This window comes from Nerophis ophidion, linkage group LG17, assembly GCF_033978795.1.
Source record: "Nerophis ophidion isolate RoL-2023_Sa linkage group LG17, RoL_Noph_v1.0, whole genome shotgun sequence".
In the NCBI taxonomy this organism is placed as follows: Eukaryota; Metazoa; Chordata; class Actinopteri; order Syngnathiformes; family Syngnathidae; genus Nerophis; species Nerophis ophidion.
Window position 1 is genome coordinate 34,185,268 of NC_084627.1, and position 26,040 is coordinate 34,211,307.

The 26,040-nt window shown below is 40.6% G+C and overlaps 1 protein-coding gene across 1 annotated transcript; it reads left to right on the plus strand.

Moving 5' to 3' along the window:
* The first annotated feature begins 1,688 nt into the window (after positions 1-1,688).
* skp2 (S-phase kinase-associated protein 2, E3 ubiquitin protein ligase) lies at positions 1,689-24,660 on the plus strand. Its single transcript, XM_061876789.1, has 10 exons — positions 1,689-2,846; positions 3,342-3,571; positions 3,654-3,765; positions 7,128-7,271; positions 11,694-11,828; positions 16,824-16,922; positions 17,005-17,132; positions 20,716-20,767; positions 23,805-23,912; positions 23,972-24,660. Exons 2-10 carry the CDS (start codon positions 3,343-3,345, stop codon positions 24,186-24,188), a joined length of 1,224 nt encoding a protein of 407 aa, XP_061732773.1. The 5' UTR covers positions 1,689-2,846; position 3,342; the 3' UTR covers positions 24,189-24,660.
* The last annotated feature ends 1,380 nt before the right edge of the window (positions 24,661-26,040 follow it).

Sequence of the window (26,040 nt, forward strand, 5' to 3'; positions counted from 1 at the left end):
GCTTATTTCCTTTGGGGGGGGGGGGCGCTGGAGCCTATCTTAGCTACAATCCAGGGTGTAAGGCAGGGTACACCCTGGACAAGTCGCCACCTCATCGCAGAAAATGAAATTTAATAATTTGAATTGTGCAAAAGCGTGCAATAATACAGACTGAAATGGATGTGACTGTTTAGTATTTTTGTAAACCATAATGAAAGTTGCTCCAGGCAGTCTTCAATAATTTATTGCCCCAAAAAATTGACTTGCATTTGAATTCTGATTCTTATTTAATACGATTGTCAATTATTTCATTATTGTAAAATTCATATCCCTATTCATTTTTCTTTCTGTCAGTCAAATTCATCAGGATTATAATAGAAATTGTTTTGTGTTGCGTTTTCTGATTCCATCCATCCATCCATTTCCTACCGCTTATTCCCTTTTGGGGTCACAGGGGGCGCTGGTGCCTATTTCAGCTACAATCGGGCGGAAGGCGGGGAACACCCCTGGAAAAAGTCGCCATCTCATCATTTCTGATTGTGTTTTTTTTATTTTTTTTTATTTGGACTTTAATTAGTAGATTGCACAGTACAGTACATATTCCGTACAATTGACCACTAAATGGTAACACCCCAATACATTTTTCAACTTAATCCACGTTAATCAATTCATGGTAGTGTGGTCTGGGTATTTGTATATTAAGTTGCGACGACTCAATGGACTTATGTCATTTTCAAACACCGCAAGAGGGGAATATTGTGAATGAGAATCAGATCTAGCAATGAGATTCAGAGTTCGTGGTAATATTGACTATTTGGAAAATACTGTGTTGAATCAGGCTACATCAGGATATCTGATATCCATCCTGCAATGGCGCCCCATTATACACCTGCTGTGAACCTGTTTTTATGTTTTTTTTTATCATGTTCTGTTTGTGTTGTGTTGTGTTGTTGGCTCGGTCCTCGTATTATCTTTTAACCTGTCCATTGTACAGCACTTTGGCTACCCCTCAGGTAAATTTTAAATGTGCTTTATAAATTAAGTTGATTTGATTTGAGGGATTTACAACCAATTCTAATTTAGCTCCCTAATGGTTAAACTTGATTTATATTTCATGGAAGACAACAAACAGTTCAACATACACAAAACAAAATACCTACAGCACGCCTGGGCAATTATTTTAACTTGGCGGGGCCACATTGAGAGAAAAAAATGTGTCTGGGAGCCGGTATATCTAATTTTTGGGAACACTAATACAAAACCTCACAATAATGTCTGATTGAATGCTAAAAAATGTTAGGACAGACTGCTTTAAAAAACATAATGGAATCTTCACGGTGGCAGAGGGGTTAGTGCGTCTGCCTCACAATACGAAGGTCCTGCAGTCCTGGGTTCAAATCCAGGCTCGGGATCTTTGTGTGGAGTTTGCATGTTCTCCCCGTGAATGCGTGGGTTCCCTCCGGGTACTCCGGCTTCCTCCCACCTCCAAAGACATGCACCTGGGGATAGGTTGATTGGCAACACTAGATTGGCCCTAGTGTGTGAATGTGAGTGTGAATGTTGTCTGTCTATCTGTGTTGACCCTGCAATGAGGTGGCGACTTGTCCAGGGTGTACCCCGCCTTCCGCCCGATTGTAGCTGAGATAGGCGCCAGCGCCCCCCGCGACCCCGAAAGGGAATAAGCGGTAGAAAATGGATGGATGGATGGAATCTTAAAATTGTCTATGAATGATAAAACACTGAATATTGACAAAATATGAACGTCACACCCCTTTCCATTGACATATTTTACAATCAAGTGAAACGCAACAAAAATGCAACAAACAGTGAAATATGAACGCGAAGGGTGAAAACTCATTTGTATACTCTAGCCTTTAAATAGACTCCCTTTTTAGACCAGTTGATCTGCCGTTTCTTTTTTTTTTCCTCCTCTGTCCCACTCTCCCTTGTGGCCATGGATGAAGTACTGGCTGTCCAGAGTCGGGACCCAGGATGGACCGCTCGTCCAGAGTCGGGACCCAGGATGGACCGCTCGCCTGTGTATCGGTTGGGGACATCTCTGCGCTGCTGATCCGCCTCCGCTTGGGATGGTTTCCTGTTGGCTTCACTATGGACGGGACTCTTGCTACTGTGTTGGAACTGTCACAGTATCATGTTAGACCCGCTCGACATCCATTGCTTTCGGTCCCCGGGGGGGGGGTTGCCCACATATGCGGTCCTCTTCAAGGTTTCTCATAGTGAAGTGAAGTGAGTTATATTTATATAGCGCTTTTCTCTAGTGACTCAAAGCGCTTTACATAGTGAAATCCAATATCTAAGTTACATTTAAACCAGTGTGGGTGGCACTGGGAGCAGGTGGGTAAAGTGTCTTGCCCAAGGACACAACGGCAGTGACTATGATGGCGGAAGCGGGAATCGAACCTGCAACCCTCAAGTGGTTGAAAAACACTGACCTACAGTATATAAATTAACATCCGGGTTAAATCCCGAGTCAAATGCGCATGCGCGGACGAATCCAACGAATGAGGGTAGAAAATGGATGGATGGAAGGTGAAATTAGACAATCTCACACTAGTGTGCTGCGGCACAGTGGTTGAAAAACACTGACCTACAGTATATAAATTAACTTCCGGGGTAAATCCCGAGTCAAATGCGCATGCGCGAACGAATCCAACGAATGACGCCGAAGAATCAGCTCTACCTCGGTGACGTCATGGCATTCGGCGCCATACCACTGGCGGTGTATTTAAAAAAAATAAAAAAAAGTCTGGTTGGAGCGCTATTGTGGCGAAAGTCACCTCCAGTTCGTGCAATCTGCTCCCCATAAGACATCTTGTTCTGGAAAAAGAGTTTAATCCAAAAGACAGGTATGTTTTAAAAATGTTGTTTTCTACTAAAACGAATAGAAAATTGAACTGATTAACGTGGACCCCGACTTAAACAAGTTGAAAACGTATTCGGGTGTTACCATTTAGTGGTCAATTGTACGGAATATGTACTGAACTGTGTAATCTACTAATAAAAGTTTCAATCAATCAATTCTGTAATGTTATTGTGGTGCATTTCGCCGTGAAATGTAGCATATATCGAAGCGATCCATTAATGTCTATTTTGTCTTAAACGTTTGCTTGCTCATGTGAAGACCTAAAAGTGTATTAAAATACAACTCCTAAGAAAGTGAATGTACGAAATAAACTGTTTGTAGTTTTGCGCGGTCGATCTAATATGGCGGGCAGATCGAACAAGGATGAACTCCCAACTCGGCCACAGCAGTATAGTTCCTCAGTTAAAACAACACTTCAACCACCGACTGTGCTGCACATCTCTACCAATTCAACACAAAATGCTTGTTTTGCATGCAGTATGCCATTGCAGGATGTCTGCTTCCTCGACGTCCAGGGTTCCATGCTGTCCAAAGGGGACAAACGGAAGTGGAGTGAGACTGAGGAGACTGAGTGCACCCCAACGGAGTTCATCCAACAGTGGTCACCGGGACTCAAACCGCCACGCTCCATGTGTAAAGGCAAAGAGAACGACTGCAATCACTTTGTCATCTCCCGGCGGTCAAGAAAGAGGAAAGAATCTTTGTCAGGTATGTGAGGAGCGGATGATGCTTCAGTCAGTCGCAGCTGCAATGAACTAGCAGGGGTTTCATTCAGAATGTCTTCCTGCAGGGATTTCATGGAACAACCTTCCGGAGGAGTTGATTCTCAGGATCCTCCTCTTCCTCCCGCTGCGCGACCTCCTCAGGACAGCGGTCATCTGCAAACGATGGCATCGCTTAGCGTTAGTATTGTCTCTTTTTTTTTTTATGGTGTGTCAATGCATTAGGCTACATCCATCCATCCATTTTCTACCGCTTATTCCCTTTGGGGTGGCGGAGGGCGCTGGAACCTATCTCAGCTATAATCGGGCGGAAGGCAGAGTACAACCTGGACAAGTCGCCACCTCATCACAGTGCCAACACAGATAGACAGACAACATCCATCCATTTTCTACCGCTTATTCCCTTTCGGGGTTGCGGGGGGGCGCTGGCGCCTATCTCAGCTACAATCGGGCGGAAGGCAGGGTACAACCTGGACAAGTCGCCACCTCATCACAGGGCCAACACAGATAGACAGACAACATTCACACTCAAATTCACACACTAGGGCAGAGGTTCTCAACCTTTTTTCAGTGAATTTTTTTTTAATTCAAGTACCCCCTAATCAGAGCAAAGCATTTTTGGTTGAAAAAAAGAGATAAAGATGTAAAATACAGCACTATATCATCAGTTTCTGATTTATTAAGTTGTATAACAGTGCAAAATATTGCTCATTTGTAGTAGTCTTTCTTCAACTCTTTGGAAAAAAAGATACAAAAATAACTAAAAACTTGTTAAAAATAAACAAGTGATTCAATTATAAATACATATTTCTACACATAGAAGTAATCATCAACTTAAAGTGACCTCTTTAGGGATTGTAATAGAGATCCATCTGGATTCATCAACTTAATTCTAAACATTTATTCACAAAAAAAGAAATCTTTAACATCAATATTTATGGAACATGTCCACAAAAAAATCTTGCTGTCAACACCAAATATTTCATTGATGCATTTCTTTTCACAGTTTATGAACTTCCATTCATATTTTGTTGAAGTATTTTTCAATAAATATATTTATAAAGGATTTTTGAATTGTTGCTATTTTAAGAATATTTAAAAAAAAATCTCACATACCCCTTGGCATACCTTCAAGTACCCCCAGGGGTACGTGTACCCCCATTTGAGAACCACTGCACTAGGGAACATTTAGTATTGCCAATCAACCTATCCCCAGGTGCATGTCTTTGGAGGTGGGAGGAAGCCGGAGAACCCGGAGGGAACCCACGCATTCATGGGGAGGACATGCAAACTCCACACAGAAAGATCCCGCGCCCGGGATTGAACCCAGGACTACTCAGGACCTTCGTATTGTGAGGCAGATGCACTAACCCCTCCTTTACCGTGCTGCCCCAATTATAAAAATATGAATAATAATATAAAAATGTAATTAATTTAATATATATTATATAATATAATATATATAATATATATATAATATATAATATAACACCCAATAACGACAAATGTAAATGTTTTAACATATATTTTAACTACATTATTGTATTTGTTCAAATTATTTCATAATCATCATCATTTCTTTTTGTTCTTTTCATGAAAATGCATATATACAAGCCACACAGAAAGATCCCGAGCCCGGGACTACTCAGGACCTTCGTATTGTGAGGCAGACGCACAAACCCCTCTACTACTGTGCTGCCCTGCATTAGGCTCATTAAACATTTTGAAATGTGAAAAAACGTTTCTTCAAGCTCATAACGTACAGCATTTTCTAATACCAATGTTATTCTTTTCCCTGCAAAATGTTTTTATTTTGCCTTTCTTCTAGGGCTGGGTGTATGGCCTTTTTTTTAAATATCTCAATATATTTAGGCCATATCGCGATACATGGTAGGTTATAGGCTATTAGGAACTAACAGCTACTCTGCAGCCAAGCACACTATAGCACAGTAGCTAGAAATACATAAGTGTCCTTAATTGAACAATATTGCAGTAACAGCACATTTGTTAATATAGATAAGTATACGGCTCGGTGATATGGCCTTTTTTTTTAAATATCTTGATATTTTTAGGCCATATCGCGATACACGATATATATCTCCATATTTTGCCTTAGCCTTGAATGAACACTTGATGCATATAATCACAGCAGTATGATGATTCTATGTGTCTACATTAAAACATTCTTCTTCATACTGCATTAATATATGCTACTTTTAAACTTTCATGCAGAGAAGGAAATCACAACTAAGTCAATTTAGCAAAACTGTATTTATTAAACAGTTATTAAGCAGTGGATGTCATTTCCAAAACAGAAAGTGCAAGATTGTCAGACATTTTAAAACAAGTTATTAGTGCACTTTTGTGCATGATGTCACTAAGATGACATATCAAAACAACACTAAATTAAAGTGCACTTTTTGTACAGAATGCCACTCCAATAGTTTAAAACAAACAAAGTGCACTTTTGTGCATGATGTCACTAAGATGACATATCAAAAAGACTCTAAATTAAAGTGCACTTTTTGTAAAGAATGCCACTACAATAGTTTAAAACAAATAACGTGCACTTTTGTGCATGATGTCACACAAGATATTTCAATACCTGTCAAATAAAAATGAGCTGCATAATAGGAAATCGAACCGTGTATGTCCTTCGCTATGTGGTAAGTTACTGCAAACGTTATCTCCTTTTGTTGACTATTTTTTTCATACGGTGTTGATCTGGAAATGTTTGCCTTGGCATTTTGATGGTGTGGCACAGAATGGAGATGTTGACATGCAGAGTTTTAACTTGCACTTACAGATGTAGAGACAAACTGTAGTTACCGACAGTAGATTTCTGAAGTGTTCCTGAGCTCATGTGGTGATATCCTTTACACACTGTCGGTTTTTGATGCAGTACCGCCTGAGGGATCGAAGGTCACGGGCATTCAATGTTGTTTTTCAGCCTTGCAGTGATTATTCCAGATTCTCTGAACCTTTTGTTGATATTACGGACCGTAGATGGTGAAATCCCTAAATTCCTTGCAATAGGTCATTCAGAAATTTTGTTCTTAAGCTGTTTGACAATTTGCTCACGCATTTGTTCACAACGTGGGGACCCTCGCCCCATCCTTGTTTGTGAATGACTGAGCATTTCATGGAAGCTGCTCTTATACCCAATCATGGCACCCACCTGTTCCCAATTAGCCTGTTCAACTGTGGGATGTTCCACATAAGTGTTTGATGAGCATTCCTCAATTTTTCTCAGTGTTTTTTAAAACATGTTGCAGGCATCAAATTACAAATGAGCTAATATTTGCAAGAAAAAAACATTTTCCAGTCCGAATGTTAAGTATCTTGTCTTTGCAGTCTATTAAATTGAAAATAAGTTGAAAAGGATTTGCAAATCATTGTATTCTGTTTTTATTTACGATTTACACAACGTGCCAACTTCACTGGTTTTGGGTTTTGTACCATTTTGCCCGTTTTATCCTATATTTTAAAATGCTAATGTTGACAGGTTTGACATATGTGTTAATGGTGCTGGTCTCTCCCAGGTTTGATGAGTCCCTGTGGCAAAGTGTCGACCTGGAGGGGAAGACCAACATGGGTCTGGCTCTGCAGCAGGTGCTGAAGACAGGCGTGCGAAGGCTACGCTGCCCTCGCTCTTTTATAGACAACCTGCACGTAACGGACACATGGTGAGTGTTGGCGCAGGTTACTGCCAAAACCACATCCACAAACTTCTCAACATGCAGCCATCCTTTCTTACAAGCACACATGCAGACTGCTCCTCACCTTTTCCTTACCACCAGTCATGGTGATTTGTACAGCCGGTGCACATTCACGGCCTCACACTAAGTTATACACACAGGTGGGTTGAGTAGTCAAAAATTGTACTCAAGTAAAAGTATTGTTGCTTTAGAGCAGGGGTATTGAACTCATTTTAGCGCAGGGGGCGCATGGAGGAAAATCTGTGCACTATTAAAATCATGGCATGGCATTAAAACTAAAGACAGCGTCAGGTTGCTTTCTTTGTCTTACTTTGGCCAAAAATAGAACAAACACATTCTGAGAATATTATAATAAAAATATAGGGAAAAAAATACAGGCAGCGGTAAAGTTTAGATCCATGAAGGAAAAAAGAAAGTGAATGAATGTTTATAACTGAATATATTTCCATATGCATAAAATTGGCGATCATTAATCTTCACTATGACGTCACTGAATTGACATTTACGGCACCTGAAGATCTTGTGAGATGACGCTGGCTGCTACGAGCTCTGTGTGAAGAAAAAAACGACTGAAAGGGAGGCGAGAAACACTTTTTTATTTCAACACTCTCGCGCAGCACCTGCCGTCAAAACCGTTTTGTTGTTAATAGTACTATATAAAGAAAGGGGATTGGATAAGTAACTGTCAAGCTCCAGATCTTACAGATAACCACAACGTTGCACTGTTATTTGGTATTATTGGTATTGTTTTAATGACATTTGTGGTTATTATCGTCCGAGGCGTATAAAAAAGGTGTCTATTTTGGGGAACTGTCTGACTATTTCATGTTAATCCAAACTACACAGTTAATTATTTTTAAAGGCCTACTGAAACCCACTACTACCGACCACGCAGTTAAATAGTTTATATATCAATGATGGAATATTAACATTGCAACACATGCCAATACGGCCGGTTTCGTTTACTAAATTACAATTTTGAATTTCCCACGGAGTTTCTTGTTGAAAACGTTGCGGAATAATGACGTGTTTGTGACGTTATTGGTTGGAGTGGACATACTAGCTCAGCACCACTTACGGCTAAAAGTCGTCTCTTTTCATCGCATAATTACTCAGTAATTTGGACATCTGTGTTGTTGAGTCTTTTGCAATTTGTTCAATTAATAATAGAGACTATAAAGAACCATGCTGTTGGTGGAAAGCGGTGTATTGCAGCTGTCTTTAGCACCGGGACACAGCCGGTGTTTCTTTGTTTGTTGTGAAGCTTTAACAGAGCGGTCAAGCGAACATGTTTCTCTACGTCAACCAGCATGTTTTTGGATGGGAAAATTGTGATATATATCTTACCGGAGACATCAGTGGATTATGCGTCCTCCTGCAGTAGCTGTCAAAAAAGGCAGCTGTGAGCTTGGCTCCTCGGCTTCTCTCTAAGACATCCGACCTCGAGGTATGTCTTTACAATCTCACTAAAACACTATTAAAGCAATAAGCAGATAAGGGATCTTCCAGAATTATCCTAGTAAATGTGTCTAATTACATCTGAAACGCTCACACTGCCGCCGCCCGGAGCCGTCGCTTTTTATTTTATTTTATTTTTTCTAGTCCTTCACCATAAATATCCTCATCCACGAATCTTTCATCCTCCCTCAAATTAATGGGGAAATTGTCGCTTTCTCGGTCCGAATTGCTCTTACTGCTGTTGTCTCACATTATAAACAATGTGAGGATGTGAGGAGCCCTCACACCGGTGATGTCACACGCACATACTTCCGGTAAAGGCAAGGCTTTTTTATTAGCGACCAAAAGTTGCGAACTTTATCGTCGATGTTCTCTACTAAATCCTTTCAGCAAAAATATGGCAATATCGCAAAATGATCAAGTATGACACATAGAATGGACCTGCTATCCCCATTAAAATAAGAAAATCTCATTTCAGTAGGCCTTTAAATGCTGGTTTACTAGTCGATGGTGTCCAATTTGTTGTTTTTGGATGTTTACTTACATCACAAATTAAGAATGATAATGATGTGGATGATTGTAATCATCAAAACCAATGCTGTCTTGATGTTGTGTGCTATTTATTTTTGTTTAGTAACAAAACATTTATTTTACGTTGTATTCATTTCATTGTGTATACAAAAAAAAGTTCCAGTGTCAAAATGTATGTTAAACTTACGTCCACCGGTTATGTCCACCAGTCAGGATGTGCTGGTGTCTTATGTAATTAAAGTGTCTTCTTTGAAAACATTCTGACACCTATTAAACAAGTCAGTTTATATTTTATCATATATATTTTAAAATACTGACTTATTTATCTGTACTTTGTGCTTGTTGGTGTGAGCATTGTCAATCCCTCCCACCACCGGCTTGTTCTTGTTTTCCTGCAAATAATGCTGTATGCAAGTCTCCATTTGATTAGATAAATGCAGTGACATTACACTGCTGCTTACGTTAGATTGATGAAACTGCATCATGTGACACGAGCCAAATGACCATGTCAAAAGATTATCAATATGATGTAAATAAATGTGTAACGATAGTAATGAAACTCAATGTAACGAATGCAAGTAGCGTTTCTTCTTCACAAAAATACTTCAGTAAAAGTGACAAGTATTTTGCATTAAAACTACAAACCCCGTTTCCATATGAGTTGGGAAATTGTGTTAGATGTAAATATAAACGGAATACAATGATTTGCAAATCATTTTCAACCCATATTCAGTTGAATATGTTACAAATACAACATATTTGATGTTCAAACTGATAAACATTTTTTTTTTTGCAAATAATCATTAACTTTATAATTTGATGCCAGCAACACGTGACAAAGAAGTTGGGAAATGTGGCAATAAATACTGATAAAGTTGAGAAATACTCATCAAACACTTATTTGGAACATCCCACAGGTGTGCAGGCTAATTGGGAACAGGTGGGTGCCATGATTGGGTATAAAAGCAGCTTCCATGAAATGCTAAGTAATTCACAAACAAGGATGGGGCGAGGGTCACCAATTTGTAAACAAATTGTCGAACAGTTTTAGAACAACATTTCTCAACGAGCTATTGCAAGAATATCGGGATTTTACCATTTACGGCCCGTAAAATCATCAAAATGTTCAGAGAATCTGGAGAAATCACTGCACGTAAGCGATGACATTACGGACCTTTGATTCCTCAGGCGGTACTGCATCAAAACTGACAGTGTGTAAAGGATATCACCACATGGGCTCAGGAACACTTCATAAAACCACTGTTAGTAACTACAGTTGGTTGCTACATCTGTAAGGGCAAGTTAAAACTCTACTATGCAAAGCAAAACCCATTTATCAACAATGCCCAGAAACACAGCCGGCTTCGCTGGGCCCGAGATCATCTATGATGAACTGATGCAAAGTGGAAAAGTGATCTGTGGTCTGACGAGTCCACGTTTCAAATTATATTTGGAAACTGTGGACGTGGTTTCCTCCAGAAAAAAGAGGAAAATAACCATCCGGATTGTTATAGGCGCAAAGTTCAAAAGGCAGCATCTGTGATGGTATGGGGGGGTATTAGTGCCCAAGGCATGGGTAACTTACACATCTGTGAAGGCACCATTAATGCTGAAAGGTCCATACAGGTTTTGGAGCTACATATGTTGTCATCCAATCAACATTTTCATGGACGCCCCTGCTTATTTCAGCAAGACAATGCCAAGCCACGTGTTGCAACAGCGTGGTTTCGTAGTAAAAGAGTGTGGGTACTTTCCTGGCCCGCCTGCAGTCCAGACCTGTCTCCCATTGAAAATGTGTGGCACATTATGAAGCGTAAAATACGACAGCGGAGACCCCGGACTGTTGAAAGACTGAAGCTCTACATAAAACAAGAATGGGAAAGTATTCCACTTTCAAAGCTTCAAGAATTAGTTTCCTCAGTTTCCAAAACGTTTATTGAGTGTTTTTAAAAGAAAAGGTGATGTAACAGTGGTGAACATGCCCTTTCCCAACTACTTTGGCACGTGTTGCAGCCAAGAAATTCTAAGTTAATTATTATTTGCAAAAAAAATAAAGTTTATGAGTTTGAACATCAAACTCATAACTTGTCTTTGTAGTGCATTCAACTGAATATGGGTTGTAAAGGTTTTGCAAATCATTGTATTCCGTTTATTTTTACATTCAACACAATTTCTCAACTCATATTGAAACGGGGTTTGTACTCTGCAAAGTGCAATTTATTCAAAAATTTACTTAAGTAAATGTAGCGTTACTCTGGTTATACAATTCACACGACCCAAAACTGCAGGGTTTTCTTATATTTTCATTTGCCCTCTTGTTTAGTTTTTGTTTTGTAAATCTCCTGTATTATAAACTTTGACATTTTTCAAACATGAATCTGTTTATTTTTGTCCTGATAGCACACTGCAGTTAGCTGAACTGGACCTATCCAGCTGCATTGTCTCTACCTCAACCCTGGAGAGCCTCCTCAGTCGCTGTCATCTGTTGGAGTGTCTGAGTCTGGAAGGTCTGCAACTCTCTGACACCATCATCAGGTTAGTTCAGAGGTTCTCTGAGCCCACCAACGCCACTGGCGGGGGAGTTCTGTTAATGACATAGATGTCAGGATCAAATACCATGAGACATTATATAGACACAGAAACAGAATAGAAGAGAAACCAGTGATTTCTTTTCTCATACAAGGAGAGTGACCTGGAGAAAGTGTTGTCAGTTACAGGCTCCAACTCACTCTGAAACCTTTCCCCCACTCTCCTCGCCTTTTAATTCATTCGGAAGGCCCTGCATTACATACACACACACACACACACAGCTGTACTAAGGGAGGAGGGAGATATAACACCTGTGGTGAGAACATAACACATGCAAATATAAAAAGATCTCATCTGCAAACTCCTCTATGCGGTTGGCAGGTCAACCTAAGTTCAATCTAACTCCAAGTTTTGTTTCTCTTCAGCTTGTCTAACACAATGCATAAGCAAACAATCATATTTGAATAAAAATGGAACAACTTATTTACAATTACAATTAATCCACAATAAAGACGCAAACTTGTGTCTCTATATCATTAACAGAACTCCTCGCTTGGAAGTTGGTTTACTAAATCAATGCACTTACTGTTTGTGTCGTAACAAAACATGTCAGATTGCTTCCTTAAAGGGACACTGCACTTGTTTGTAATTTTGCCTATAATTCACAATACTAATGTAATGTTTTTCTTTTTTTTTTTTAATGCACTCTAAATACCAAATAAATGCGATCAAAAGTCAGCTTACAATTGAGCTACCGGGAGTTGCTCTATTCTGCCTATAAAGCCCTTAAAAAACATCCAAACACTACCATTCAGGTTGTTTATACATGCTGTAAGTACCGTATTTTTCGGACAATAAGTCGCAGTTTTTTTCACAGTTTGGCCGGGGGTGCGACTTATACCCAGGAGCGACTTATGAGAGCCAACAAACATGATAAAACATCACTTATTGTATAATGTCTCCCGTCAAAGAATCTTGTTCTATTCCCGTTTAGATGAAAAATTACTCATACTGGCGAAGGGAGGTGGAACCAATTGTCTTTTCCTGTCGGGTGTTTTTGCCATTTGCAGGTTAACGTTGGCTATCAAAGTGTACCAAGTAGTCAGATTCCATCCTCATCCTTCTACTATCCAGGTGAGAGGCATGATTTAGGATCTTCAAAAAACTTCCACGAGCAGGTAGCCAAGAAAGCAGCTGATCAGTCAGCATTATCAACATAGGCACACAAGCTTGTGATCACGGCGCCGTTATAAATAGTTTGTGTGCATTAGCGCTTATACCCATCCATCCATTTCTACCGCTTATTCCCTTTGGGGTCGCGGGGGGCGCTGGTGCCTATCTCAGCTACAATCGGACGGAAGGCGGCGTACACCCTGGACAAGCCACCACCTCATCGCAGGGCCATTAGCGCTTATACCAATATCATTAATACTTAGTTAATATTCATTCACAAAACATAAATGGAGTATTGTCTGGGCTAGAGCTGGGCAACATGGCCTTTTTGTAATATCTCTTTGATATGATGATTTTATGTGTCTAAATCAAAACATTCTTGTTCATACTGCATTAATATATGCTCATTTTAAACTTTCGTGCACAGACGGAAATCACAACTAAATAAATTTAGCAAAACTGTATTTATTAAACAGTTATTAAGCAGTGGCACAAACATTTATGTCATTTCAAAACAAGTGCAAAGTGCAAGATTGTCAGAGACATTTTAAAACAAGCTATGTGTGCACTTTTGTGAATGATGTCACTAAGATGACTTATCAAAACAACACTAAATTAAAGTGCACTTTTTGTACAGAACGCCACTACAATAGTTTAAAACAAATAACATTTTTGTGCATGATGTCACACAAGATATTTCAGTAACTATCAAATAAAAATGAGCTGCAAATAGCAAATCAAATAGTGTATGTCCTTCGCTATGTGGTAAGTTCCTTAAGACGTTATCTCTTTCTCTTGACTATTTTTTTCGTACGGTGTTGGTGTGGAAATGGTTGCCTCTGCATTTTGTTGGTGTGGCACCGAACAGAGATGTTGACATGCAGGGTTTCAAACACTCTTCATTCTCTAGTGGGTGACTTTTCAAATGATGCTACATATTAGCAGTAATGTTACTTTTTGTAGCAACGCTTTTGCCCCACACTTGACATATTACAGTTGTCTGTTTGACACATTCCCGCTTGAAGCCAAACGACCGCCAGAAGATGGACCCCCTGCTGTTTTTCTTCGGAATGAATCATTCCTTCATTTTTTACCAGATTCACACCTTCTCTCTCTCGTATTACCATTCGTACCACAGCCAACTTTACCCATGCTGCACCTCTCTGCTCCGCGAGGGCGTATACGTATGTGACGTATGTAAGAAGGTGCGCTTGTTTTATGTCTCTGTGAGGGGAGACAAGAAAGAGTGAGAAGAGCCTTTAGTGTAATGCCCGCAGCTAAAAGCAACTGCGTGAGAACGTATACTCGAATATCACGATATAGTCGTTTTCTATATCACACTGAGACAAACCTGCGATATATCGCCCAGCCCTAGTCTGCACTTTTTGGATGGTTGTTTAATGGGTTTCATGGGTGGAATACAGGACCTCTCATTGGTTCTGCTGTAAGCAGACTTTTATTTACATTTCTTTACGAGTTTTAATGCATTAAAAAAATACACCCGTCATGTTTTTTGTAATGATTTTTAGGCAATACGGCCAAATTCCCCACCCCCAAAAATGTGCAATTCCTCTTTAATGGTCTGCTACATCGCCAAGATTGTTAAAAGAAAAATGATGCTGTACAGACTATTTTAGTCCAATTAAAGTTGCCCTTTTACATTTTTGTAATGTCAAATGTGATCATGTGCCAATGGGTTCAGTTTGGACTTCTTAGACGGGTTGGTGTATGACTGATTTGGTGTATAACAGAGTTCTGTTGGAGTACCACAACTAACAGACCAAATGACACTATAAATATATATGCGGGTTCCATGGACCAATCAGTAAGGACATTGCTTAGCAGGTTTGACTGTTGTTTTTTCTTTCAATAACACAAGCTTGTCTGCGGTCGGGTCGCTTTTCAGCTCCTTCTCTCCTGCTCGCTCCTCGCTCTCTTTCAGCCGGGCACGTCGTCGCTGTCTTCGGCTCGCTCTCTGTTGCTCTCGGTACTCAGATTCTCCAATTCCTTCTGCCTCGATCGCTCCTCCTTCTCCCCTTTTATGCAGCGTAAGGAGAAATGTTAATCGTTTCCCGGTGTGTGAGCCACGCACCTGAATTAGATTGCGGCGGCGTCGCTCCCAGCACGCCCCGCCTCCCCGCTTAGCTGCATTTTCTGCCTCCTTGCCGCCATCTTGGGCAGGGCTCCAGCGTGCCCTGCCCCGTCATCGGCCCGTCGGCTCCGCCTCTCCACACACATTATATATATATATATATATATACATATATATTACATCGGTCAGAAAAAATTTAATTTAAGAGACAAAAGTTTGACAAAAAGACCATCTTTGAATCTCAGTAAAACGAATAATAAATAGTCAAACACAAATAAACACTCATTAAAAGAGTAAAACAAACCACACCCCATTTTCAGATGAAAGTCTTGCAAGACACTTCTTAATTCAGTAGATCGTAACGGCTATTGTAAACTTGCACTATTCAAAATTATCATTGAAGCGCTTAAAATTGTTTCTTTCAGGGCACCATGTTTGGAACCAAATGAACTCTAAAAACAAGTTCATAACTTGAGCTATGGTTGCCTTTGCCATAGTCTTTAAACTACTGCCAACTAATGTCTTGAAATTGCAAGTGCATGCAAAGTATCTGATACTAGCAAATTAGATTCAGAAGTGTACAAAGAAAACTAGATATAACAACCAAACAGCACAGTTATCATAATCACTTCATTTTTAAAGATTCTTATTTATTAACACACACAAAAGTAACAAAAATTGGTATCTTTTAGTACCGGTATCGATTCCCAAATACCGGGAATGTTTACTGTATCAATTGAAATGTAGACATTTTCCTTATTCAATCGGGGTGTTCTGGCTGGTCATCAGTCTCCCAGTTGTGCAAATACTTTTAAAAATATAATTTTAATACCTTCACACATTGTCTGACAGAATGGATTTGTGCCGGTGCAGAAGCTGTGAGTAATTTTTGTCTGGCAGTGTTTGGAGTTGTGAAGATTTATCCCACTCATCCTGACCTGAAATACCAATGCTTTGACTTTTTACTTGCTGGAAACAATCTGCAAAACTACCACCTTGTTTTGTCCAGGTTGACGTTGCACACTGCATCAACTTGCAACTCCCGAATTTCAGTGCCCCTCCCGAAAATCTCCCGGGGCAACCATTCTCCTGATTTCCGCCCGGACAACAATATTGTGGGCGTGCCTTAAAGACACTGCCTTTAGCGTCCTCTACAACCTGTCATCACGTCCGCTTATTCTCCATTCAAACATGCGACTTTTACACACACTTAAGTGAATGCAATGCATACTTGGTCAACAGCCATACAGGTCACACTGAGAGTGGCCGGATAAACAAGTTGAACACTGTTACAAATATGCGCCAAACTGTGAACCCACACCAAACAAGAATGACAAACACATTTTAGGAGAACATCTGCACCATAACAGAACAGAACAAATACCCACAACACCTTGCAGCACTAACCACCCAGCACTAACCCCCCCCCCCAGACCACCAAACACCGCCCCCTCCAAGCCTGACAAACATTAAATACGTTTTCATTAGGTCACTAAAATAGCTTCTTAAATCACAATCTGTGGAGCATGCAAAAAAACAATTTTGTGCTATCACTGTTGTGCCATTAGGTGAAGCTGAGGGTGATGGCATTTTTAGAGCGTCGTTAACAAAAAAAAAAAGTGCAAGAAATACTTTCTCTGTAGAAGCAATTTCCAAGTTTGTGGGTGCTGGAATCGTCAGGGACTGAGTAAATGTTTTGGAATAGTTGGATGTTGACACTTCAGCTTCTCTTGCAGCGATCTGGCCAAGAATCCACGCCTTCTGCAGCTCAACCTCAGTGGATGCTCTGACTTCTCTGCCAACCCACTGGCTCACATGCTACAGTCCTGCTCAAGGTCTGCCTTCATGCAAGTCCTTTTCTTTCACCACAACCACTTGTTTTCCATCTGCATCACACTTTGTCTCTCCCTTGTGCAGAATAGAGCAACTCAACATATCATGGTGCAGTTTTGACAATAATCATGTGAAGAGTGTCGTCAATCATGTGACCCCCAGTGTGACACAGCTCAACCTCAGCGGATACAGGGACAGCCTCACGCTTGACGGTGAGTGAGGGGAGGGAGCGGGCTGGGGTCTTCTGCCTCAATGTTGGTTTATACCAGAGATGTCCAGACTTATTGACTCGGGGGCCACATTGGGCTTAAAAAATTGGCCAGGTGGCCGTAAAGTAACTATACTTATCTATGTGTATATACAGTATATATGTACAGTACAGGCTAAAACTTTGGACACACCTTCTCCTCATTCAATGTGTTTTCTTTATTTTCATGACTATTTACATTGTAGATCAGGGGTCACCAACCTTTTTGAAACCAAGAGCTACTTCTTGGGTACTGATTAATGCGAAGGGCTACCAGTTTGATACACACTTAAATGAATTGCCAGAAATAGCTAATTTGCTCAATTTACCTTTAACTCTATGTTATTATTAATAATTAATGATATTTATCTTAGTGGAAACACTGATCATCTTATTGATTTCTCACAATAAATATACATAAAAACAGATAAATATTTTTATAAATATATTTAGACTCTTTTAAAATTAAAAATTCAACCAAAAAAAAAGATAAAAACTAGCTAATTCGAATCTTTTTGAAAAAAAAAAAAAAATTAATGGATCCTAATTAGTAATTTTTCCTGATTAAGATTAATTTAAAAATTTTGATGAAATGTTTTGAATAGGTTAAAATCAAATCTGCACTTTGTTAGAATAAACAAATTGGACAAAGCTATAATTCTAACAAAGACAAATATTTTTTTTTAATTTTAATCATAATAAATTTGAAGAAATATTTCACAAATATTCTTCGTCGAAAAAACAGAAGCTAAAATGAAGAATTTAATACAAATGTATTTATTATTCTTTACAATAAAAAAAAATACATTTACTTGAACATTGATTTAAATTTGTCGAAAAGAAGAGGAAGGAATTTAAAAGATATGTGTTTAAAAATCCTAAAATCATTTTTAAGGTTGTATTTTTTTCTCCAAAATTGTCTTTCTGAAAGTTAGAAGAAGCAAAGTAAAAAAATAAATTAATTTATTGTGTGGAGTTTGCATGTCCTCCCCGTGAATGCGTGGGTTCCCTCCAGGTACTCCGGCTTCCTCCCACTTCCAAAGACATGCACCTGGGGATAGGTTGATTGGCAACACTAAATTGGCCCTAGTGTGTGAATGTGAGTGTGAATGTTGTCTGTCTATCTGTGTTGGCCCTGCGATGAGGTGGCGACTCGTCCAGGGTGTACCCCGCCTTCCGCCCGATTGTAGCTGAGATAGGCGCCAGCACCCCCCGTGACCCCAAAAGGGAATAAGCGGTAGAAAATGGATGGATAAACAAGTGAAGACCAAGTCTTTCAAATATTTTCTTGGATTTTCAAATTCTATTTGAGTTTTGTCTCTCTTAGAATGAAAAATGTCGAGCAAAGCGAGACCAGCTTGCTAGTAAATAACTACAATTTTAAAAAATCGAGGCAGCTCACTGGTAAGTGCTGCTATTTCAGCTATTTTTAGAACAGGCCAGCGGGCGACTCATCTGGTCCTTACAGGCTACCTGGTGCCCGCGGGCACCGCGTTGGTGACCCCTGTTGTAGATTGTCCCTGGAGGCATCAAAACTATGAATGAACACATGGGAGGTAAAAAACTGAAACCATGTTTTATATTCTAGTTTCCTCCAAATAGCCACCTGCTGTCATGCACATTTTGTCCAATCAGATGCCTGAAAAAAGCAGCAATATCTGACTTTGTGGCATTACACCTCCTATTGTGTTTATTTTGATATTCTTCAGACCAGACCTGGGCAAATTAAGCCCCGGGGGCCACATGCGGCCCGTTGAGCTTTTCAATCTGGCCCACTGGACATTCCCAAATATTTTTTTTAGACCTTTAAGATGGAAAGTGTAGCTGTCATTATGTTGAGCAGTCATGTTTTCGAACGACCATAAGTCTCGAACTATACAAAGTATTTCAATGGTTGGAATCTGCCCTTATGGATGATATACCAGTTACTATGGTCATCTAATTAGTTACTATAGTCATCTAATTAGTTACTTTGGTAATGTAGGCCACAGCAGCTCAGAAAAGGCACCAAGCAGTGTGGTTAGGGAGCGTTTCCACAGACGCGGAAGGAGATTTTCACAACAAAGTTCTAAAGCTTTGTGATGTATCAGATTGTAGGTGGGTTTATTTTGTACCCTTTGCGTTCATATTTCACTTTTTGTTGCATTTTTGTTACGTTTCACTTAATTGTAAAATGTGTCGATCAAAAGGGGGTGTGAAGTTCATATTCTGTCAATATTCAGTGTTTTATCCTTCATAGAAAAATGTAAAATTCCATTATGTTTTTTAAGGCGGTCTGTCATAACGTTTTAAGCATTCAATCAGACATTATTGTGTGGTTTTGTATTAGTGTTCATAAAAATATATATATATCGGCCTCCAGACACATTTTTTTCTCTAAATTTGACCCCCCGAGTCAAAATAATTGCCCAGGCTTGCTTTAGATGTACAATGACACCTACATTATTTTTTAAAACCAGCTTGCATGTACACACAGAGCGCTGGGAACATTATTAAAGAGCGAATGCATGCCTGTGCTGCTGAAACCCAACACTCATACAATTATAACATGTTCAGCAACATGGTTCTACATGTGCAGTGAAGTGTACATTTGTAAAATCAGCACACACTAACAAGCCAAGTAAACATTTTGCATGTTTAAGTGCCTATATATAGCACACGGACGGCGTGTACCGAATCAAATCTCTCGTGGAATTAGTGAGTTTATACCAAAATGGATACATGGATGATACAGCAGAGGATTGGGAGAATGTCATGTGGTCAGATGAAACCAAAATAGAACTTTTTAACGCAAACTCAAGTCGTCGTGTTTGGACGAAGAAGAATACTGAGTTGCATCCCAAGAACACCAAACCTACTGTGAAGCATGGGGGTGGAAACATCATGCTATGGGGCTGTTTTTCTGCGAAGGGGACAAGACGATTAATCCGTGTTAAGGAAAGAATGAATGGGGCCATGTATCGTGAGATTTTAAGCCAAAACCTCCTTCCATCAGTGAGAGCTTTGAATGGTTGACCAAATACTTATTTTCCACCATAATTTACAAGTAATTTTTTAAAAATTCCTACAATGTGAATTCCTGGATATTTTTTTCACATTCTGTCTCACAGTTGAAGTGTACCTATGATGAAAATTACAGACCTCTGTCATCATTTTAAGTGGGAGAACTTGCACAATTGGTGGCTGACTAAATACTTTTTTTGCCCATGTGTGTATGTGTGTATGTGTGTATGTGTGTGTGTGTGTGTGTGTGTGTGTATCTATTGTTGACATTGTCTTATGGGACAGGTACCACAAATATCTGCTAACCGAGGCAGCTGCAAAGTGTGGTCGTAGACCCAAAAAGTCAAATGTTTTTGTAAGGCAGTCAGATTAAAAGTAGAGCAGTATTGTATCTTCTCCCTTGTGAGGCTTTAACAGTCTGACAGTTCTGCTTTTCATGGTCATGTTAAAGTTTGCAAGCTCTTCTGAGCCATCGTTTTGTGTTGCCATTGATATCCAGCAGCACTTTAATGCACTTGACCGAAATTCTTGCTTTGTATTTCTAGATCTGAAGGTGTTGGTTTCAAGATGTCCTGGCATTCTCACTCTCGATCTCAGGTACGTTACTCTTCACAATCAAGCATTTCAGTCACTTTTTTCTCAGTGAAGATAATTCTTCAATAAAAAAATGATTGCCATTATCGAAATTTATAGTTAACGTGTCATTGCGTTAACTTTGACGGTGTATTGCAGCGTCCCGGAAGAGTTAGTGCTGCAAGGGGTTCTGGGTATTTGTTCTGTTGTGTTTATGTTGTGTTAAGGTGCTGATGTTCTCCCGAAATGTGTTTGTCATTCTTGTTTGGTGTGGGTTCACAGTGTGGCGCATATTTGTAACAGTGGTAAAGTTGTTTATACGGCCACCCTCAGTGTGACCTGTATGGCTCTTGACCAAGTATGCCTTGCATTCACTTGTATGTGTGAAAAGCCGTAGATATTATGTGATTTAGGCCGGCACGCAAACGCAGTGCCTTTAAGGCACGCCCCCTATATTGCTGTCTGGGTGGAAATCGGGACGAATTCGAAAGAATGGTTGCCCCGGGAGATTTTTGGGAGGGCCACTGAAATTTGGGAGTCTCCCGGGGAAATCGGGAATGTTGGCAAGTATGACTGGGGGATGCAACTGCTCTGTACTTCTACTAGAATTGATATGATATTGAAAACATTTATTTTCAAAACGGTTGCAAAAAAGTGGGACCCCAAAAATTTACTGTGGGACCCCATTTTTATGACTTGATGGGGTTCCCGGGACCCCATTTTGAAAATTCCTATTGCCAACACTGATGGAGTATTGGTGCGGGCCGGTTCTAGTACTAATCAAATATCATGGGCGGCGTGGCTCGGTTGGTGGAGTGGCCGTGCCAGCAACTTGAGGGTTCCAGGTTCGACCCCCGCTTCCACCATCCTAGTCACTGTCATTGTGACCTTGGTCATGACACTTCACCCACCTGCTCCCAGTGCCACCCACACTGGTTTAAAATATAACGTAGATATTGGGTTTCACTATGTAAAGTACTTTGAGTCACTAGAGAAAAGCGCTATACAAATATAATTCACTTCACTTCATTCCGAGAGCCGTAGATAATTAATTCTCGGCCCGGATCTTTCTGTCTTGCCTCTGGTGAGGGCGGTCACATTTTTTCCGTTACCTTCTTCTCCTTGCTTGCTCTCTTTGTTTTGTCTTGTCTACACTTTTTGAAGCCTCTTTCTTTGCGCTGTCCTCCAAATCTAAACATCAGTCATGGAAATGATCAGCTGATCTCTAGACTTAATTGACAAAATCTTTTCGACGAGGAAAAGAGGTTCTGGGGAGCCTGGCTGCCCTGATGGAACCATTGCTGCGGCGTACGTGAGATTCCTGGGATAAATGGAGAATCATGTGCCTCTCAGTCCTTTCCATCGAGGATGTGGAAGACATCTACCTATTTGGAACCGAGATCGCGGGGCACCTGCTGATTATGCTGGGCATTGCTTTGGTTTATCCTCAAATTCGTAAGACGATGGCAGCCACTCAAGGAGTCCAAAGTCTGTTCATCGCAATGGAAGATTTGGGCTGGGCTGTGGGATCACAGACTGGGGCGAGTTCTGAACTGAATCACAAGGTGGATGACATCATGGAAAAACTCTTTGAAAGGGAAAAATAGGATATGAGAGCCAACCTGGACAAATAGAACAGACAAGTCATTGTAATGTCTGCTCGCGGGAAAACAAAAATCCTAATCTATGATCTGACTCCCTCGAATGGCCTTGACACTGCAACAACAGGAGCAGGCCGTTCTGAAAACATCCTCTGAGGACACCTCAATGGTGGACGTTTTTGACCTCCCTCCCTCCCCAACAACACTTGGAGACAAACTTTTGCTTGCATACTGAACGGCACCAGGCCTATGGACACTACATGAAAACTACATCAACCCAAGACAATGGGCCTATAAAGTTAAAAGCTAAAGTACCAATGATTGTCACACACACTAGGTGTGGTGAAATTTGTCCTCTGCATTCGACCCATCCTCCTGTTACCCCCCTTGGAGGTGAGGGGAGCAGTGGGCAGCAGCGGTGTTGCGCCCAGGAATAATTTTTGGTGATTTAACCTCCAATTCCAACCCTTGATGCTGAGTGCCTAGTAGGGAGGTAATGGGCCCCTTTTTTCTAGTCTTTAGTATGACTCGGCCAGGGTTTGAACTCATTACCTACCGATCTCAGGGCAGACACTCTAACCACTAGGCCACTGAGTAGGTAATATACTGTACACACTCCCCCACCCTACGCCTTCACCACCGCTTGATTCCCCTTTGGGGTGATAGATGGTTACTCATCTTCTTCCCCAGCGTTTTACCTTTTTCCCATCTTTTACGGAGCGCAACGTGCCGACCCATCAGCGTTCCTGTTCTGTAACCCTGTACACTACTTGTTTGTCTAATCTTGAACGGGTTTGTGCTGAAAACATAGTTTTGTTGTACTTGTTAAAGTTAAAGTGCCAATGATTGTCACACACGAAATTTGTCCTCTGCATTTGACCCATCCCCTTGTTCACCCCCTGGGAGGTGAGGGGAGCAGTGGACAGCAGCGGTGCCGCGCCCGGGAATCATTTGTGGTGATTTAACCCCCTCTAACCCTTGATGCTGACTGCCAAGCAGGGAGGTAATGGGTCCCATTTTTATAGTCTTTGGTATGACTCGGCCGGGGTTTGAACTCCCAACCTACCGATCTCAGGCCCTTGATGCTGACTTCCAAGCAGGGAGGTAATGGGTCCCATTTTTATGGTCTTTGGATGACTCAGCCGGGGTTTAAACTCCCAACCTACAGATCTCAGGGCGGACACTCTAACCACGAGGCCACTGAGTAGGTTATGACAGCAAAGTCCTATCCTATCCGGCCCTGTGGGCCTAGACTTTGACACCACTGCCTTACAATCTTAAATGTTCTTAAACCTGCAGAGACCCCGAAGCTCTCGCAGGAAGTCTACGACGACAGTAAAGTTTTAACAATAAAGCATCTGAAAGAATTTTCACCAAGATTGTCCGCCATTGTTGCACACGTGGCTACCGTCAGTATTGATGATTTTAGAAGGTTCCTGAAAGTTCTCCCTGTGTTCCAGTGACAGCACTCAGCTGATGGCCGACTGCTTCCCCGTCCTCTCGGAGCTGGACCACCTGACGCACCTGTCCTTGAGCCGCTGCTACCACATTCACATCGCCGCCCTCACGTAAGCGCCGGCATCCCGTCGCACTCGTTCAACAACGCTAACACGCACTTCGTTTGCAGCAACCTCAGGAAAACCTTCCCAGCGCTGCATTACCTGGATGTCTTCGGCCTGCTGAACGACAGCCACCTGCCCTCGCTGAGGAAGGAAAACCCTGGCGTTTGCCTCAACTCGTGGCCTTTCTCCGCCGTCGCCCGACCCACGCCCGCAAGCGTCTCCGACGGGGCCGGCGGCGCCCACGGCATGTGGAGCCGTAGGAGTCGACTGAGGTTTAAATGAGAGATTTTAAATTGTACGCCAAAAAATAAGTGAGGCTGTCAAAGCAGAAAATGTCAATTTAGTGTTGAGTGTTTATGATCGAGCGAAAGCTGTTTTTTAAAAATACTTAACTTGAATGTTTAGGTTTTTTTTATCACGTCAGTTCATGAGTCTACCGGGGATGTTTCCACTCAAGCAGTGTTTGGTACGGGAAAGAGATGACGATTTTTAACCTGATGTTTTAATCGGTGTTGACAAAGTTTATATTTTTGATATGGAGCTTTATCCTGGCCTAAACTTGTCATTCCAGATTGTTTTCACCCGACTTTATTTTTCTACAATAAATGATTGCAGCTAAGCGTGCGGTAAGAACCAGCTTGATCTCTGCAAGTTCACTTCTCTCGTGGTTATCATGCTAGAACCAAGATTTTGTACACAAGTCCTGTTTTGTGGTTCAACTTTTGTCAATCGAGTAAACTACTGAGCATTACAACCGTGTGCAGTCTTTTTTTTTTTTTTACCAATCCTGAACCTGAGGCGTCTGTTTATATGAACTCTTGAACTAGAATTATATCTCTTTAATGCTGTGCTGTCAGGGAACTTGCACAAGTTTTGAACTTCCAGGCATGGGTCTGCACTGCAAAAACTGAAATCGAAGTAAGATGAAATATCTCAAATAAGGGTGATATTTGCCTATTTTCTGTCTGATAAGATAATTCTTCTCACTAAGCAGATTTTATGGTAGTGTTTTACTTGTTTTAAGGGTTTTGGTCCTAAATGATCTCAGTAAGATATTACAGCTTGTTACTGAGATTTGATGACCTAAATTGAGTAAAAAAAATGCTTGAAACTAGAATATCAACTTTTGCAAGGCTGTGTCATCAACATTCACAAGTATAAAACTACTTTTTTAAAGTAATCATTTCTTATTTCAAGCATGAAAAAAAAAATCATGATTTTGACACAATTGTGTCTCATAATTTAAACAGATGACAGCCAAATTGACTTTGCTGTTTTATTTTGAATGGAACAATAGAACATATGTACTCAAATAGTAATACAGTTAGTAAACTGACAGTTGATATTTAAACATTTGACATTTCAAATCATTTTGAACAGAAATAGTTCATGCACATTCAGATAAATTCCTCATAATTACAATTGAAAACATTTTGGCCAGGGGTCAGGCTCTATATATGCGCACTAATTGACTGAAAGAGCACACACTTGGCGTGATGATTTCATGTTATCGATGGAAAATTGCCTTTTTTTAGACCATATGATTTGCCTGAGCGGCTAGGATTTATAGTTTCCTTGTTGCATTTCCATTAAGAACAATAAATTAGCTTTTAGTTTAAGTTTGCTGGTTTCAAGAAATGTAAAGCCGAGCACATATCATTATGTCAAGATAATGGCACTGGCATTAACTTCATTTATCGACGAGGTTGCCACCTTTACATACCTAGGAAGCATTATTGCTGTGGACGGAGGAACGGAGGACGATGTCAGTGCCAGAATTAGAAAAGAAAAGACCGAATTCACTATCTTAAATAAAATCTAAAAAGCAAAAAACATATCACTCATGACAAAACTGCAAATCTTCAACTCAAACGTCAAATCCACCTTAATCTACAGTTCCAAAACCTGGAAGATCACCGTCAACACACTCAACAAAATACAGACATTCTTCAACCGCTGCCTCCGTCGCATCCAAGGTATCTACTGGCTTAACATCTCCAATGCCAACCTGAGGGACCACACTAGACAAAAAACAATAGAAACACATCAGTAGGAGAAAATGTAACTGGATTGGTCACACTCTGCGTAGACACAATAGCTCAATCACGAAACATGCTCTAACATGGAACCCGCA

Excerpts from the sequence above, each read along its gene's own strand:
- skp2 (XM_061876789.1), top strand. The coding sequence starts at position 3,343 with ATGCCATTGCAGGATGTCTGCTTCCTCGACGTCCAGGGTTCCATGCTG. Across the intron at positions 3,766-7,127 it reads AAACGATGGCATCGCTTAGC|GTTTGATGAGTCCCTGTGGC; the intron begins GTTAGTATTGTC and ends GGTCTCTCCCAG. Across the intron at positions 23,913-23,971 it reads ATTCACATCGCCGCCCTCAC|CAACCTCAGGAAAACCTTCC; the intron begins GTAAGCGCCGGC and ends CTTCGTTTGCAG.